This window comes from Diplotaxodon limnothrissa, linkage group LG14 (genome assembly GCF_057381915.1).
Source record: "Diplotaxodon limnothrissa isolate DT_005_m linkage group LG14, D_limnothrissa_male_GT1.1, whole genome shotgun sequence".
NCBI lineage: Eukaryota > Metazoa > Chordata > Actinopteri > Cichliformes > Cichlidae > Diplotaxodon > Diplotaxodon limnothrissa.
Window position 1 is genome coordinate 35,075,067 of NC_140609.1, and position 17,719 is coordinate 35,092,785.

At 40.6% G+C, this 17,719-nt stretch overlaps 1 protein-coding gene across 2 annotated transcripts in view; it reads left to right on the forward strand.

Annotated features, from left to right (window-relative positions):
* Positions 1–6,140: 6,140 nt before the first annotated feature.
* nectin1b (nectin cell adhesion molecule 1b) overlaps positions 6,141–17,719 on the forward strand; it is a 161,191-nt gene continuing 149,612 nt past the window's right edge. For both annotated transcript variants that reach the window (XM_085371000.1, XM_085371001.1), the window contains exon 1: positions 6,141–6,991. In XM_085371000.1, coding sequence (XP_085227126.1) covers positions 6,940–6,991 — 52 coding nt within the window. In that variant the 5' untranslated portion in view covers positions 6,141–6,939. The remainder of the gene's footprint in view (positions 6,992–17,719) is intronic.

Genomic DNA, 17,719 nt, shown 5'->3' on the forward strand with positions numbered 1-17,719 from the left:
GTGACAGAGCAGCTGTGTCACCTTCAGGTGTCCTCCTCAGAGTCTCAGAGAAAGAGATTCTCTTTCCATTATCACTTTGTAAAATTGCTGATGTAGCCTGTACTTTGACAACACTGTGAAAGTTTTTCACATCACTTTTTGACTTTGATTCCTTTGCTCTCTAGATAATGGGTCTAGAAGAGTAGTTTGTGGGTGTAACTGGTTTTAAATTGTCTTTAAATATTTCTGTGGTATACTGCGTCTAATGGAGACCATTTTCTACACGGAATTTTAAAGCACAACAGGGGCTGTTTTTTCTTTCCCAACACAGCAAATCCTTGTTGTATAGAAGCAAGAAGGATGTCAATTATATTAGGTCTTTTTATCAGACAGGACAGGCCTGGAGCATTTTCTGCAAATTTGTAAAGCACATGTGCTAAACCGCGGCTTTAAATGCTGCCACAAAGGCTGGATTCAATTCGTTCTCCAGTCAGCAATCAATTCAGGGAAGTGGGTATTCTTCAAAATTAAAAAAATTGAAAAGCTTTTGGCATGAAAAGGTTGTCATACAAAACCAGGGGATATCAAAATGAATGCTCGACCATTAGCAAATGAGGCAGTTTCTATTTACAATTTGCAATGATTGGATTGAAAGCAAATCATCCCTGTCTGGTGCACATGGACATCATTGACAGTAACCTGCCTTCCACAGCTTTAGATGAAACAGTTATGCTAAACCTCGCCTATTTTTAGCACTGATGAGGGAAATAAATGTGGCTTATTGCCATCAGGAAGGTGCCGTGATTATGGAACCACAAGTGATTTAGGGACGCTTGATAGCACCCTTAGTATGATAATTTAGTTTTCATGTCGGGGGGGAAGTCAGGTCGCTTGTGTATAAGTGCAGAAAGAGCCACATTTTAACAAGGCAGACAGTCAAAGTGGAAACATCCTATCTAAGCTATAGGAGGAAGAAGTGGCTTGAAAATGAGTGTGCTGATAGATAGTTAAAGCCATGTAACTTAGCAAGTGCTGCCATGCATGTGATCCATCTCATTATCCTCAGAGCAGAGATTTTATCCTGCTGCCACTGCAAAAGCGCCTTCGTGCTGAGACGTAGCTGTTGGATCCACATTCCCAAAGATAATGCAATCCACAACACTTCTACATAGTTTCATCTAGTGCTCAGAGACAGAAAAGTCAGCCGTAAATGGATTAGTATAGCTTTTAGTATTAGAATATATAGACAATAAGAAATGTTAAGGGACAAATGTGGACCGGATTGTGGTTGTTTAAAGTTAGAATCATTTAATATATATATATAAATATTGTTTTAGAGTAAGTAATATGTAGGATATTAGTATTAAAAATCAAGTGTTTGCTTCGGAAACCCAATTGAAAGTATAATTTCCACTCTACTTTGTGTCTGTGACAGGATACATTGTTTTGCCATTTACCATTTGCCAGCTATTCACTCATCTTAGGTGAGAGAGAGGATATGAATTTGCCTTCTTTGTTCGAGATTGATTTCTTCTTTAAGCTGGAAACGCTGGCATTTTCCTAAATGTTCCCTGAAGGGAAGAATAATCCAAAGTCTATATTTTCTGTGGACACATTGGCAAATTCACGTGCACAATTACAGCAGCCTTTCTTGTCTAGTAAATGGAAGACATCGCGATTCATAAATAAAAGGCTGAATACCTGCTCGGCACACACAATATGAAATGCTGTAGGCTGGTTGTTTTCTTTGGATAGTCTTTTTTTGTTTGTATGTTTTTTGGTAAAGCTTGCCACATTTACAACCTCATGGAAGAATACTGAGTTTAGCTTGATAAAGAAAACTCACCATATTTTTCATAGGAATGAAAACTTTGGTTGGTATTAGGAGCTATAGTTTCTATTCCTCTGAAAAATCTTGTAATGCCCCTTTTTCTCTCTATTGGGATTTTATTTTGTCCCATTTCCTTTGACCTCCATAAAACATATTAGTAAATATCTCAGCTTTAACTTCATATTTCATATCGGAAAACTTGTTTGATATTCTCTGGGCTTCTCAGCTGAGAACTAAAGTCTTCAAGGCTTTTTTTTCCCAGTGATTTGGATTACATGCTTGTCATACCAGAGAATGCTTTTTCTCCTCCCACTGGTTTATATTTGAAGAACTAGATGAAGCATTGTCAATAAAGACATTATAAGATTGACCCACCTTTTCTAAAACATATAAGCTGCCTCATATGTCCATTGCTAGCTTTTCTCCTCTTATGTTTTATTTCATGTTGTGTTGGTGTGTGACATTTTTAGAGCACATGAATATAAACTTTCTATTATGGTCATGTATGAATTATATTTTAAGTAAGTTCAACTAGTGAGTTGTTCTATGTGTATTTTCTTTCTATTTGTAGCACAGATTTCTGGAAGTTGCCTTTTTTTCCTTATACACATACATACAAATGATTTATAATCACTATGACCTGTCTATCAACATACCCACCTGGACATCTCTGCTTAGAGAATGTCGATTTGATGTCATTATTTCCTCAAGTATTTTATCATGCAATGCATCAATAATCTTCTTTTTTATATAATTGAACAGTATTAAATCTTGAAGGAAATCAGTTAACGGATGCCTAGCAGGTGCGTTTTTTATTTCCAGATGTTAGTATGCTGTATTCAGCCTGAATACCTGCCTGTGTGGCTGCATGCGGATCCTACTTGACAATATAATGTAAGTTTTCCACATGTTAAAGCAGCACTGTAGATTTGCCTTTGTTCAGACTGCTTCTAGGCAAAAATGTCTCCATCAGATGTTTTTTTTCAGGCCAGGCAAACTAACAGCTTTGGATCAAAAGACTTGTCTGCTCTCCAGGGAAGCCGACTTGGGTCGGACCCAATGCAGATTTCATGCTATTACGGACTGCAGAAAACCTGGATTCTGTTTTGCTCATCAGCACATTGCCAATGCGCTGCCATATTTTTTCGTGCTCACAATTGCAAGTTTGTGACAGCCTACATTAGGTCACGAATATGGCACATGTCTTGCTGTATAAATCAGTGTTTGCATCACTTCCTGAGGTGCCGACAGTATTTGGGATTGAAGCATTAAATAAATGCAACACACCCTGTGCATAGTGTACTGATCTGTGGCACAATGTAAGTGAATGATTTCTTTTTCAATGGTTTTAAATTTGAAATTGGGGCAAATTGAATATCATTGGGTGGTTATGAGTTAAATGAATGTTTTTACCTCAAATTCTGATCCATAGCATTATGAATACGAATTTTGGGGTCTTTAAGTCATTTCTAAAAACTTTTAAATAAAGGTAAACACTGAAAAAGGATAACAAAGATACTGAGAAAAAACACATAAAAGAAACAAAACCTTAGGGACGCACCAATACTGAACACTGGTATTGACTGCTCTGACATATTGGCAACTACGATTGAACTGACTAACATCTATGGTTGAAAACTACCACTATCAGCATCTTCTAGTGGCCACACTGGCTGCTGGTATCAGCCCAAAATTCACAGAATGCACACTCCTATAAAGGACCAACTACCTACATTGTTTACATGCAAGTTTTAAGAACTATTGTCCATTTATATACTCTTGTGAAATTTAAATCTGAAAATTTTATCGGAAAGTCCAGCTGAATTAATCACTGCCTCTCAATATATGTCCAATTTTAAAATTCTGTGATAATGTCAATTATTTTGTCTCTGTAGTCAAACAAATCACCATTTATTTGGTGGAGAAACTTTTTCCTTGTTACCTTTGTTGGACCTACTCAGTACTTTAGCCATCGCTACTTTTTCTGATTCAGCTCCATACATAAATTATTATGCAGGGCAGTTCCTAAGTCTCGACAGCAGCTCAAACCTCGCCTTGAGCTCTGACACAAGCAGTAGTTCAGAATAAGCGTATCAAATTTCATCAGCTTGCCTGTAAATCAATCACCTCGGCCGCTCGATGAAGGGGGCATCGGAGTTAATGCACCAAAGGCAAGGGGCAAATCCGGAGGGTTTTTTGTTGCTTTTTTTAAACTGTTATCTCTTGTAGGAAGTTCCAAGTGTGGAAGCTTTCTGACAGCTGAGTTTCGACTCACACAGCTACAAACACTCAAGCTGGCAAGTTTAGCCACCTGCAGTAATGAAATGCCTTGCTCAAGGGCAAAGTTAAGGTAGTTGGCCTTGAAGGGAAGGATTTTATGTTCCCTTCCAGATCCAGATTTTCCAGGTCTATCAGATTTAGACTAATTCCTACAGTATACCTCCAGGCTTCTCCTGCTGCTCTGACCTTTCAAGGTATATTAAGTTAAATGATTATCTTCCCAATGGTAAAATGTAATGTTAAATTGACATTGTTAATTCATATTGCATGTTTTATTCATAACCCTGGAAAATACTCCTGCTATCTCGTGTGATACCCATGAATTTCCACCTTCAGTATGTGCCTCATCAATAGTCAGCGAAACATTTTAGCTGCAAACTACACATTCTGATGGCATGATTACATTTTGTAAAAACCATTACCACAGGAAATGTGTGCAGAATTTTTAGCAGCGAGTCTTTTGTTTTTCTTTCTATTTGACGAAACAGAATGTCAACTTTTTAGTTTATCTGCATGCTCCCTGTGGAAATGCCTTGTCTTACTCTTATTACATTTAACAGAACTGCAGGCATGTATATAAACTGCACACTGTACACCTAGAGAGAATAGTTTTTGCTGTTTGTAGTTTTCCATTTTATACAGAATGAATAATGTCGCCATCACTCTGACCCTAATAAGCAGTTGGCTCGGTATTCTTTTGTCGTGCCAGACAATTTCTCTTGCTGTTCTGCAGATTATTCTGTGGAGCTGATCTTAGATCACGATCAAAGACAGGATTTGGACCACATGCAAACCAGCACCCTTCAAACAACACAGTCGAATCTGCAATTCTAACCATGTTACTCCTGATCTGTTGTAATTATCTAAAGACCTTCTGTCCACAAGAGGGAAGTGTTATCACATTCATCCCCAAAATCATTTACAGCCAGTACCTTCCTGTTTGGTTGCTCTTGAGAGTAGGATGAGAAAGTATGGAAGACGGAAGGGAAAAGGTTTACTGAGTGTGGTTAGTCAGCTCTCACAGTTGCTTCATGATATAAACTAGCTCTCTACCCCCACCCCACCAGACACACAGAGTCATGGTGAGTCATTTTTTGCAGTAAAATCAGATTCCTCCACTGTCACTTCCTCTGTTTTTAATTTAGGAGCCATTACCTCACTAGCAGTGTATGCATGGATAACTTTGGATCATAATTCAGCTTTCACTGCCCCAGCTTATTTTTTTTTTAAATTGTGGTTTACTTGAGGTCTGGGGTTTCTGTAGGCGTCACTGAGGAGATTCATGGGTATTCCCCACTTGTAAAAATAATATACGTTCTCAATTATCTAATTAATTTGAAGTTGAAAGTGTAATAATTGACGGGTAAGTCTTATTGGGCTTTGCCTTATGAGATGAGCCTCAAAATATGTGCTTCACCTTTGGCCACTGGAAATAAATCAAATTTGATTTTGATACTGGATTGTTTCCGTCTGCTAGACCACGCAAAACAGACAATAACAAAGACAGAAATAGGATTCATTTGGCTGTTAATTTCACTGACTGAATTCTCTGGCTCCCTCGATACTATGAGCTAAGAAATAGTTTTAATATGTAGGCCATGTATTCACTGAAATATTTTATTTTGATTCTCATTTCTCTTTTCCTGTCAGACGCCTTGCCAAGTGTCAATAGTTTCAGTGGCTCCGTTGGCCCTAAGGGGATTCCAATATGTGAGTAGTGCGTGCACTGGATTATTCCACTTTTGTATACTTATACGGGTTGTGCCATTGTCTTCCCACATCCCCACTCAGTCTTTTCGACAGATCTATCCTCCAGCAGTTGTATTTTTTACTCCTCTGGGAACATTTTTAACGCCTGCTCCAATCGTGCCATATATGAGACCACATGGCATGCAAAAAAAGTTGAGAGCACCCCGAGTAGGAGCTACTTGCCTGCTGCAGTATGCCAGGCGATGCTTTTTGCAGGACAATCCAAGCTCCTCCCTTGCACAACGTCATCCGATCCCGATCTCTCTCCCAAAGCGTCAGCGATAGTCAGCAACATACTGTGGTGGCAGATCAGCGGGGCGGTACGCGCAGCAGGATAAAGCCACACTGTATTTCATCCAAAAAAAGAACCAGAAAAGGGGGCGCATCCCACCATTTCTGGAGTTGCAACAACTTCGCCGGCCTGGTGTGCTGATTTCTGAAAGCTGGCCGTGGCTGCACACCGGGAGAACCGGGACATACGGAACTAAAACAGGGACCATTCCCACTAATCTGCAAGGTGTTGTGCTAGTTTTGCAAAGGAAGTGGAAAGAGAAACAACATTGCCTCGGAGGAACTCTTAAGTGTTGGAAACTTCCCAGTAGAGCATCGATCGAGGACCTCCCGCCCACTTTACCTCAGTTCCACAATACTGGAGGGGGGGGGGGAGAGAGAGAGTTCAGCAGGCGCTGCGGTGGATGGAGCAACAAAGGCTATATGGTTAAACTGGAAGAGCTTCTTTGATAAGAACCCAGCGCTCCTTTCTGTTCTTGCCTGCTATTTTGTAAAGCACTTCTACGCCTAAACAGCAATTCTACAGCTGCTTGGATCTTGCTTTGGGGACCAAGCCAGGTTCTCCTTAGTGCAAACTCTCTCTGGCAGACAGGGAATCGCCGCAGACGAGAAATTGATGCTTTGGCACGGAGAAGCGCAACACCAATCCTCTAGTTTTGCGAAAGTCTCCTACTGCTGTGTAAGGGAGGTAGACTAGTTTGGACCGAAGTGGGATTTCCAGAAGTTGCATGCGGGGTCTGTGTTGTGTCGAGTGAGCACTATCCATCTACTCTCAGGTTATCAGACCAGATCCGGATAGTTGAGGTGCCATGGCGGTGTATGTGGGGATATGGGCGCTCCTGTTGGCGCTGAACATTCAAGGTAAGCCGTAGAAATAGACTTCAGCAGTGAATCGTCTGCCTTATTTTATCATTAGCTCCCTGCTTTCTGTGTGTGTGTGTGTGTGTGTGCGTGAGAGAGATGCATGATGTTCCCGTAATGACAGACTTGATTAGACAAATGCACGAATGTGTGGATTGATAAGACTGCATGGCTTATGTTTTGCAACAAAATGTGCGACAGGAGTGAGGAAAAAAAATGGAAAGTGGTGTCTGCCTTTGAATCCAAAACGGCTGCAGAATACTTATTTAGTTGCCAAAAAATGAACTTACCCCGGCAGCAGGCAGATGGCGATAAATGCGAGCCATGTAGGCCAGCAGCCCTTTAAGTTTTTCCAATATTTCATCGTAATGGCAGAGTGCAGAGACACAGAGTGCACTGGAATGATAATTGAAACATATTATCCTCTGCGCCTGCCTGTTAGTTGATTTATTAAAATAGTAAATAATTAGTACTTACAATAATTAAATATAATTAGGATAGATTTTAATTCCCACATTTTAATCTCCGAATGACACATTGGGGGCTTTGTTTTGTAGTTTCCTTGTCGAATAATCATATTTTCAGAAGAATGACTCATGGTGACGTTTAACTCTCTGTCACACTGAAACCAATTCTTCTGGGAGTTTGTGTTTTGGAGTGGGTGGTGGTGCTGAGCGAATTAATATGTGAATAATTGAAGCAATACTCTGACATTGATCACCCTGGCATTAAAGCTTCCCCAAAGTGGGGCTGACCATTAAGCAAATACCTAAGAACTGTATTTGACTCATTTTTAAGGTGTGTCATTATTAACAATCTTTTAGTTGGAACGCATATTTGTGCATGTGTGTTCATGTTTTTGGTTAGTTATGCAGAGAGGGCTTTAAGGCCTAGCTGAAGATTTACCAAACTGTTTACATCCTAGACTGATAAACTCTGTAAGGGGCCCCCAATTTAAGTAAACAATGGAAGAAAGTCAAGTGTGGTCTAAAAAAGGTCACACCAGAGTTTCGATGGGCACTAATACCCTCATTCTTCAGGTTGTACGTGTTTACTCGATGTAATATGTTGGAGCTCTTACTTTGGTGATCCCCTTTGAGCCTAATAGCTCTTAATAAGTCTTTACTAGAGAAATATTCTGGCACATCCTGTTTTCTTCAACTCCTTTGAGCTTGAGAACAACCAAGATGTTGACCTTGTTCGCAGTGAGGCTCCGTGTGGCTCCATGCATTTAAGACTGATTGAATACTTTGATCAAAAGCCCTGTCTGATTTATATTGAGATGATCCCTTTGCTTGTGGAGAAGATCAGGATTAACTGGTTCCCTTGGGATTCACGGTAGAAATCTTTTGAAGCTGTTCAATGGAGGGAGTGGAAAAATGTCTCGAAAAGTGCACCTAAAGCGTCCTGGAAATGTCTTATTTGAGCAAAGCAAGAAATGTTTTCTAAGCGTAATCAGAAATGTATGAAAATGCTTTGCTCCTATCTCTTTTTTTATTGCTGTAATTGATTTAAAACCAAAGTGAATACATTATTAATGTGTTTCGACATCTTCATGAAGAGAACAGCTTTGAAAGTTTGTGTTTCAGCATCTGTTTGGACCCATTTCTTTTGACAAAAACAAAGATTTGCTCCTTCACCCTGAGGTTAAAGGGCGTCGCCATAAATGCCCACCAGCTTTGATGGTCTAATTGATATACAACATGTTCCAGACTCTTTCCTCATTACTAAAGCACAAACAAGTGGGAAAGGCCCTAACAAATGCAAGTCACAGCAACCCATGTTGCAGCTATCCACGAGGGAAAACCATTTGTGCTTGGTAATAACCATTCGTGGAAAACCCAGCAGTGCCAAATTCATAAACACAGAAATATTCTGAGACGCTCGCCAAATAGATTATCAAATAAAAGGAAGATTGAGAATAATGGATCTGCGCATAATAACAGCAGCTCTGTTCCTGTGTTCGTATATTAGCACTCAGTCTCTCCTGTATTCCAGACTGATATTTAATTGAGTGTGAATGCAGTTAGCAACCAGGTGGTTGTTTATGGCTTGGCTCCATTCTTTTGGCCCCGGTGCAGTAGGAACCCATATAGATATCACTCTGAGTGGTGGGATAAGGGGATTTCGGAGCTCTAATTCCTCATCTTAGTTGGATTTAACGTTTGGGAAATGAACTATGAATGGTGGACGAGTGTCAAGTTTGAATGTGCTATTATTCAGGATTGGAAATTATGTGGCTGTGAATTATAATCTTTGTAATAACTTGGCAGCATGAAAGCTAAAATCATTCTGCTGCAGACCCCTGTTGTTCAGCTCTCTTCTCCGTGTTTGTCTACAGTGTTCAGTCATAAGCTACTCTTGTGATGGCACTACACAGCTGCACCGTCTTGCGTCCGTGACCTTTAACTGTGCTTAGTTGTTGATTAGATTCTCACATAATGTCCCATGAGACATGTGAATAAGTCTCAATGTTTCCCTTTTTTTTTTTTTTCTTGATATATGGCTTTCTTGTTTCATCCATCACAGATTAGTCGAGCAGCTAACTACCTGGTTTCTATGTGCAAGCTCATCATCAAAGCCTAACACACAAGACTTCATTTTGACTTGTGACGAACGGCAATGTGCTGTGCTGCTGCAGCAGCTTGTATTTGACTCATTTGAAGTACACTGAAAATCTACTTTTGTTTGGAAATGTCATGCACTTCAGTTGGATGGATTGATTGATTGATTGATTGGGGAGTCAGGGGGTCGAGGGAACATTTCAGACAAATTCATAAACGGATTTGAAGTCTTTGCTTGATGTTGAGTGTTGAAACAGCCATGTGGATAATTCCTTTTTTATGACATGGGAGGTAGGTATACAGGCTAGCCTTTGGAACATTGTAATTAGCATTTTAGCTTTTAACTAAGTTAAAATGCTCTTTTGAAGAAAACTGTAATTGCCGCTCCATGACATTTTGCATTTCATTTGGGTGACAGTTGTGATATAATGAAATGGAGAGTGTCACTGTGGGATTGTTGGGCCTTGATGGTTTCGGTGTGGATGCAAATTGCTTTGATCCTCGCTCCTTTGGGGAGTCTCCCGTTGGTCCCCGCTGAGGTGATGGATGGGTGAGAGCACTCTGAGTCCTGGGAGAGTAGCTTGAGGGGAGCTGACAGGAGATTAAGCTTTGCTTTTGCCAGAAGAACTAATGGAGGTACTTGGCCACTCAAACTTCATCTCACTGTGTTTAGCTCATTGGGGTTGTGCTGTCATCTCCTTAGCAAATCCTTCTCAAATCACTGCATGAAATGTCCCTGTAAAGGGTAGATTCTTTTTGTGTGTCTGCTGTCATTATGGAAATTGAATGGCCCTTCATTAATTTCAGGAGGTACTCTCAAACAAGTGATATTTCTTTGTTTTTTCAAAGTATTGCTCTATACACCTCTGCCGAGGACAAGAGGCACATTTTCTCTTTTCTTTGTTAGTTCATGATGCACATTTCCAGCCCCTGTGGTCTTCACATAGAGTCTGCGTGTCACAAAACTGATGAATAAAACATGATGATAAGCACTGAACCTAAATAATGGAAAGGTTATGGCAAAATAGAGTGTTCCTTGCATGCGGATGACTGCACAAATACTATTAAAGACTGAATGAATGTTAAATTAAGTTCATCTTTCCAATTGTTTGGAGTTAATAGTGTACATATAGGATTGTAGTTATGTTTCAGGGCCCCAAGTTAGGACGTTACAGTCTTTTGCATGTTTCTCTGATAAAGAAATAGTTTGGAGCTGCGCTCCAGTCACTGAATGAAGCTATTTTAGGAGACGTTTATTCAAATATCACAAGTAGCGTTTGTCCCAGACAACAGCAGTTTAAAGTTACCAGATAGCCTGTTTTGTAAGAACATGCAGTTCAGTATCATATATAATGTTTTATTTGGTCTTTATTTTGGTGTATAGTGTCTGTCAGGTGTCCTCTCTGCATCCTTTGCTGTCTTAACACCAGACAGTCACCATATAGAAACAGGATGGAAAACACATTTATCAGCAAGCTGCAGCTGCAATTTTATGCTTTAAATCATTGAAATGCTTCTCTGTTTCAAGTCGGATCGCAGTATCAGCAAAGTGAAGGAAAGGGAAATCAATAAAAAGGATCAAATCTAGCCCTCAGCTTTTCTGATTTGGCATTAATCTGTTCAGTCGTTTTCTTTCTGTTTAGCCGAACCTTGTCAAGGGATTAAATGGTTAAACTCCAGTTCTGATCTTGAGAATGAGAATTGACTATACTATACTATACTTGTTCCATGTTTTCTTTACTCTTTGTCAGATTGCTGTTGCAGCATCTTAGGATAGGCTTATTATGGTTGCTGACTAGATGTAAATCTTCACAGACGAAAAAGTAAATAATCTCACATGCTGGAAGGATTCTGACAGTCTGTGCTGTTTTCATGAGACACCGTCTTGGCTTGCCAATAGCTTGTAGAGTTTCTCTGAACCGTTTTTTCCCTTTAGTGCTCTGTTACTATAGTTACTACCTGTAATCTGTCTTTTTTTTTTTTTTTTTTAAAGAAAATTGTATTTATTTCTCTACAGGATCTGCATCCATTTCTGTTTTTCAAAGTTGTTGTGAAGGGAGTGCAGCCTTTTAATGGGTCTTTTTTGTTTTTTTTTCTTTTTCCTTTCTTGTATTTTCTGCTTCATTGGTTTTAAAGAAGATGCCATATGGAAGTACCATTCATTGCTCATTGCAACTGGGTTTACAACTAGAGCATTTAGTCATGGGCTGATCAGGGATTGAGAGTGTGGATAATTCCTGATCTTTTTACTAAGGCCGTATACTTGTAAATAAAGCAGATCTGATCAGCACAGCTCCCAGCCCCCCCAGTGTGACTGCCTGAAAAAGTCAATTTACAACAGGCAGCTGGGCTGGTGGTGTGCCTCCATTAGGGTGCAGAGTACTACTGGAAACCAGTCAGTGAACAACCTGCTGAGTTTGAAGAAAAAAGCGGAAAACTGATGCTTAGAGGTTCCCAAATTTACACATGATTAGAATGCTACAGGTGGACGCACAGACAGTGTCACAGTGCACACAGTCTGTTCTGTTACCCACTTGACTTGATCAGCTTTTAGGTTTTGTTTCATTGGCTGTGAGCTCATATTGTCCAGCTCTGTAAGCCAGACACTTTTGTATTTTACTCACAAGCCTGCTTTGTGAATTACACCAGCTGGACTCGTTTTAAAAGTTGATGGAGTAGTTGATACTGTTGCCATGTCTTCTGCTGTTCCACTCAGTTGAATTTTGTGCTGACTTGTGCGCTCTGTTGACAAGAGCTGGCCTGCAGCTCTGCCTCTTACTGTCTTGGGTCAAACCGACATATCAGTTGGCTGACACATTAGACAAGTGGAGGCTATAAATTAAATATTAGCTACAAGTTCTTCCCTGGAAACGGTGGCGTTCTGATGATGTTGTTTTTTGTTTTTTTTTTGCCTCGACTTAATAATGTCACTAATAAATACTAAAATTGTATTTCTCTATTTATCTTAAGTGTAATGTGGGGTTTTTTGTACATTTTTCACTTGCCACAGTGACAGTTTCCTACCTTAACTTGTAAGGTTAAAGTCACCATCAGCGATGAACAGTAAGCCTGACCCTATTCTATCAAAATATGGATTTCTTTTTTATTTGTTCTCACAGAAAAATTAATAACAAAACTAAATTCTATATTTGGGGTTGTGGTTTGGGGCTGGGGTTGGAGTTGACATCACAGCGCTAAATATAGTGGCGGAAAAAAAAAACCTTTTTTTGTGTCGTTAGAGATGTCTTGTGTTTTTGAAACACTTGCGGCTGAATAGATGGGTTTTCCATCCCGCTGAAAGCAAATTGGGATGAAAATCTTGACCTCAGACAGGTCAACTTTTAACACAGTGAATGTCTGCACAAGCTGCCTCCAACGTCTGACTAAAAACTGCCTTGAAAAACCACATCTGTCAATCCCATTACAAGCCTTCCAGCTCACCCACTGCACATGCCATCCGCTGATAAATACCTCCAGGGGTCAGGCTGAAATGGAATATTGGCTTGCAGAGCACATTCAAATGAAAATATAGAGGATTTCTAATATTTAGCAGTGTTTCTAGTCTTTATAGGTTCGTAAAATAGTGAGGAATTTCCGTCATTGTGACACACAGCAGAAGCTTTCGCGAGGCTCAGAGTTGATCTCCTGCCAGAACTTTACATTTTTCTCTTTTTACTTTCTGCAAACTTGGGTGTACCGCCCTCTATCTTTATTCTCCTCTTTTCTCTCTCTCCTGTTTCCTCGCTTTGCCTTTGAGAACGGTGCGTGCTGAGAGTCGGCTTGGTTAGCACTTGATACAAAAGGGGGTTTGTTTCATGAAATGTTTCCCTTTTTAATGAGTGATGGTGTTCGCTCATTTAATATTCCGCACTGATATCTCTCTGGGAGCTGACTGTGCTTCAAAGCAACAGCGTGGTTGTAAATGGGGTGGGGCGGGGGGACCAGCAACCGTGGTGGTGGTGCTATAAGAAAGGGGGGCTGCATAGAAAATACAAACACAGGTTTATTTATTCTCGCTGACATATAGTTAAGCTCCCAATGTGCTGCAGCTTGGCGTAAAGCTCCTTAGTGCCCTAGTCCTGTGCTGACAGACTGTCAGAATATGACTGATAACAGGTCACCTCATATTTCTCTCAGTGTCTTTCATTTATTTTTGCGCTGTTCCCTGTTATGATCAATTTTATAGGTTATTGCTCAATTCAGAAGGATTTATATAGCTTATATGTGTGCGTGTCTCTTATTTCTCCTATGGCCTCACAGGTGACATGTGATTTCCCAATACTTCTCATTATTAATAAGACTGAGGTCCACTTTGTGGTAGAAATTCTTCATATTTCTGCACGTAGTTCAATTTTGTTTTGAGAGCAGTGAAGATAAACATGTAGATGGCCTGCAGTTTGGCATTGATCCTTCCAGTTTGTTAGCAGGGTCTATGCCAAAGCAACTAATGCAGTCTGCTATTGATTCCTCAGTTTCAAGCCTGGCTGAATTTCACTCCAGTGTTGCATTGTTTTCAGAAAGTCAGGTGTGCCAAATGGCCTCCGCCGCTTCCTTCCTGTATGTCCTCTCTCTTTTTAAGCTGGCAATGCAGGCTACTGTGGTATCAGTAGATTTGGTGTTTGAATGTGTGTGAAAAGCGGGCGGGTGGGTAGGTGAGTAATCTAACCACTCGCCCCACCCCAGAGCGATCAAAGGGGTTCTGTTTATCCCTTTATCTCGAGCTGTAACGGCCTGAGTCTTTATCAGCAGTGCACCTATTTAAACTCTCGAGTTGTATGCGTTAAAAGCAAAGCTGTGAGCTGTGTTGTGCTTGAACTACGTTTACTCCTGTAACTGAAATTCATTATATTAAAAGTACAGTACGTCATATGCCAGTAAGAGGGAACCGTCTATTATTTTGTTATTTTCCTGACATTTATTAGGAGCAGCTTTTGTGAGCATTGACCAAAGGGACTCGTACTCATAAATATAAAATGTGCACATGCCCTCCTTAGGGTTTGCATCAAAGAAAATGCATACAGGGTTGCTGCAGTGTCCCTTGAGCATTGTATTTTGAACTGGAACTAGATGCAGGTCTCCCAGGTGACAACATGCTGCTGTACCTAACTGCTCATTATCCCCCTTTGTATCATGGCTTAGGCTGATATTTAATTCACCTTTTCTTGGAATAGATAGAAACTGCTTTAAACCACAGTTAAGCTATATGTGGTGGTGGTGGGAGTTATGTTCATCATGTTCATTTCCAGTCTCATGTTTCTGTTCTCAGACTCTACTACACTAGCTTTACATGATTTACAATTTGAAATGATCTCTATTTACCTTACACTGCGGCTGACTGCTGACTACAGCCCCTCAGTTCATCCTCTATCTGGAACAATCCATTTTAGTCTCCTCCCTCTAAGCCAACTTTGTTGTGATTAGCTGCCCTTCGTAAACAGAACCTTTGAACGGCAGATGGGTAAGCCTTCTGTGTACCCTGGACAGTGCTCCAGCCCATCCAGGGCTAACACACCTATGGCCAGTTTAGATTCACCCATTAATCAAATAAGCATGCCTCTGGACTGTGGAAGGAAGCAAAAGCATTTAGAGAAATACACAGACACGGGGAATAGATTCAAAATCCAAAGAGACAAGCTGCAATTTCCAATTTTTTTTTCTAAATATGTACTTTTTTATTGAATATATAGCAAATAAAATCACAAGCTTTATGTTGGCTAAGAGAAGAAACGAAACAAAAACTGTTCCTAAAGTTTAGACGAGGATTTAGGTCATATTTGACCACCAGTTGGCATTGACATTTTATTTAGATTATTTTTTACTGTTTTCCCTGAAGGTAATCATTTCTAATTCCGAACAGTTCTGTATAGGATTCCTTCCTCTTCTCTTTTTCCCCTTCTCCCTCACTTTAACTTGCAGCTGAACAACACTGCCAGAGGTCTCCACATGGGACCTTCCATTCTGGCAGCACACGCCTTACTTGGCTACAGCGTTGCAAGTAGAATTTACCAGTCAGGAATCTGGAGAGGGCTTTGATACCAGTAAAGGCATCACACAGGGCCATTTTGTAGTTCACACCAATTGTCCATTGAGCCATGAAGATGCCAAATGTCATGTTAGTCCACAGAAACAGAAGGCTCGGGGATCAAGGGTTTCCCGTTCGCCCACCCGCATGTCCAATATACGAGTTCTAACATCTATATGATTATAAGTTATGCAGATGTAAGTGGTCACAAGAACACCCACTCAGTGACCCTGCACCCACACAGCTCAAAGACTCACTGATGAAGAGTGAGAATGAACACTGCTTTTGCATGCCTTTGTCTGAGTCAGATTTGTTGCCCCACTTTTGTTGTATGCTCTGTTCACACGGAGCACGAGCACCGTAAATATTTATTTCAGATGGATGAAGGGACTTGCAATTGTTCCTTGCACTCTGTACCTTTTTTTTGTCAGCATTAGGAAACTGAAAATAGAAGCTAAAGAGGAACAAATGTTTGAATGAGAAACTCAGCGGTACAGAGGTTGTTTAATACCTCAGCAAAACCCTTAAAATACCTACCCTCTTACAGCCTGCAGACTCGTACCCTTCAGGTTGCTGAGTTTCAAATAGTTCTGCAGAATGGGTTTATGGATTGTACCTCACTTCCTAAGTCATGGCAAAGAAAAAAATTTGCATGAGAAAACAGCCTTATCCCAAAGAGAAAAAGTGAATCTAGAGAATTGAGATTTACGTGCACACCCTGCGGGGGATGGGAGTTTGCAGTGGGTCATGCTGTTCCTGAATAAGGCTATGTTCCAAGGGTGATTCTAGTTTGCCTTGAAATACTGTTCTTGGCACAAGTTCTATTTAGGCACATTGGGGCTGCTCACTGGAAGAAAAGCCTTGTGCAAATAAAAGTTCATTCAATTTTTTCCAACTCATTAGGTCTTTTTTGTTTCTATGCGGGAAGCCAAGGGAACCCCCCTAGAACTAACTCGTGTTCTCCATTAAAACTGACTTCAAACAAATACATTTCTTATGGCATAATTCTAAGAATATTATGACACATAAAACGGTAAATTCAATTAAAAGCCCCATAGTGTGCTAAAGCTCATATTGTCTGCTAAATTAGTTGAATTAAAGCTTTCCTAAATGTAAGGATTGAGCAAGTCAGAAGCTATAACAAGTTGGTCCAAGTGTAGATGAAATGGAAGACCATGTTTCAAGAGTCTGATCAATATGCAGTGAAAGCTGACAGGGGATGAAAGTGATTGGATTTACCCTACGTCACCAAGAGTGCGTTTCATTCCTGCTTTTTGTGAAATTTTGGTTGAACTGTAATAATCCAAATAACAGAGGTGATTCCGTATGTCACTGACAGTTAAAGGGTTTATCCTATTGATTAGGTTGTGGGAATCTCTGGAGGAAGTTTTTATCAGCAGATTTGGGGGACAATTTATTGTGAACTGCACTTCCCTGTATCCCTAACCCCTCTTTTTATTCTCACACTGCTCATGTTATGTGACCGGTGAGGGGTGGATATTTGTTTTTGCTGAGAAGACCCGGGATGGGATGCACTGATGCATAAACTCACTCATATGTGTGTGCGCACGTCGCTGAGTGCGCTACTGCACACGTCTGCGCGCAAGCCCAAGGCAGAGGCAGCTTCACGTTCCCGGCCCTGCTCCCTCCTGATCCTGACCCACTTTCTTTTCCCCGCTCATCACTCCCTCTTTAATTGCCGCGCGGCACACTGAGGCCATCTGCTCGACTGAGGCCCGTCGCCATGGAGATGCTGGGAGGCTTTTCGGATTTACTGTGGACTGACCAACAGGGAAATGGAGGTCAGGGAATGGGGGTAGGGTGTTGAACAGTAGTAGGGGCACCACAAGTGTATTATGAGGCACTTATTGACATTATAATAGTACACCTGTATGATCAGATACAGAATTCAAGTGCTTTAAAAAAAGGAAAAAGATGAAGCATGTCTTTGCAAAGTCCTTTTCCCCGAGGAGTTTTCCCAAAACCAAAGGTAGCAGTGAGCAAGAATGACACAATTTTACTCGGAACATGGAATTAATTACATTTGGAAGTAGACACTGACATGAGATGGCATCGCACCAGCTGCCATTCCAAGGATTTCCCCGACCAGACCCATCGCTGTGCGTGAATCTTGGATAAACA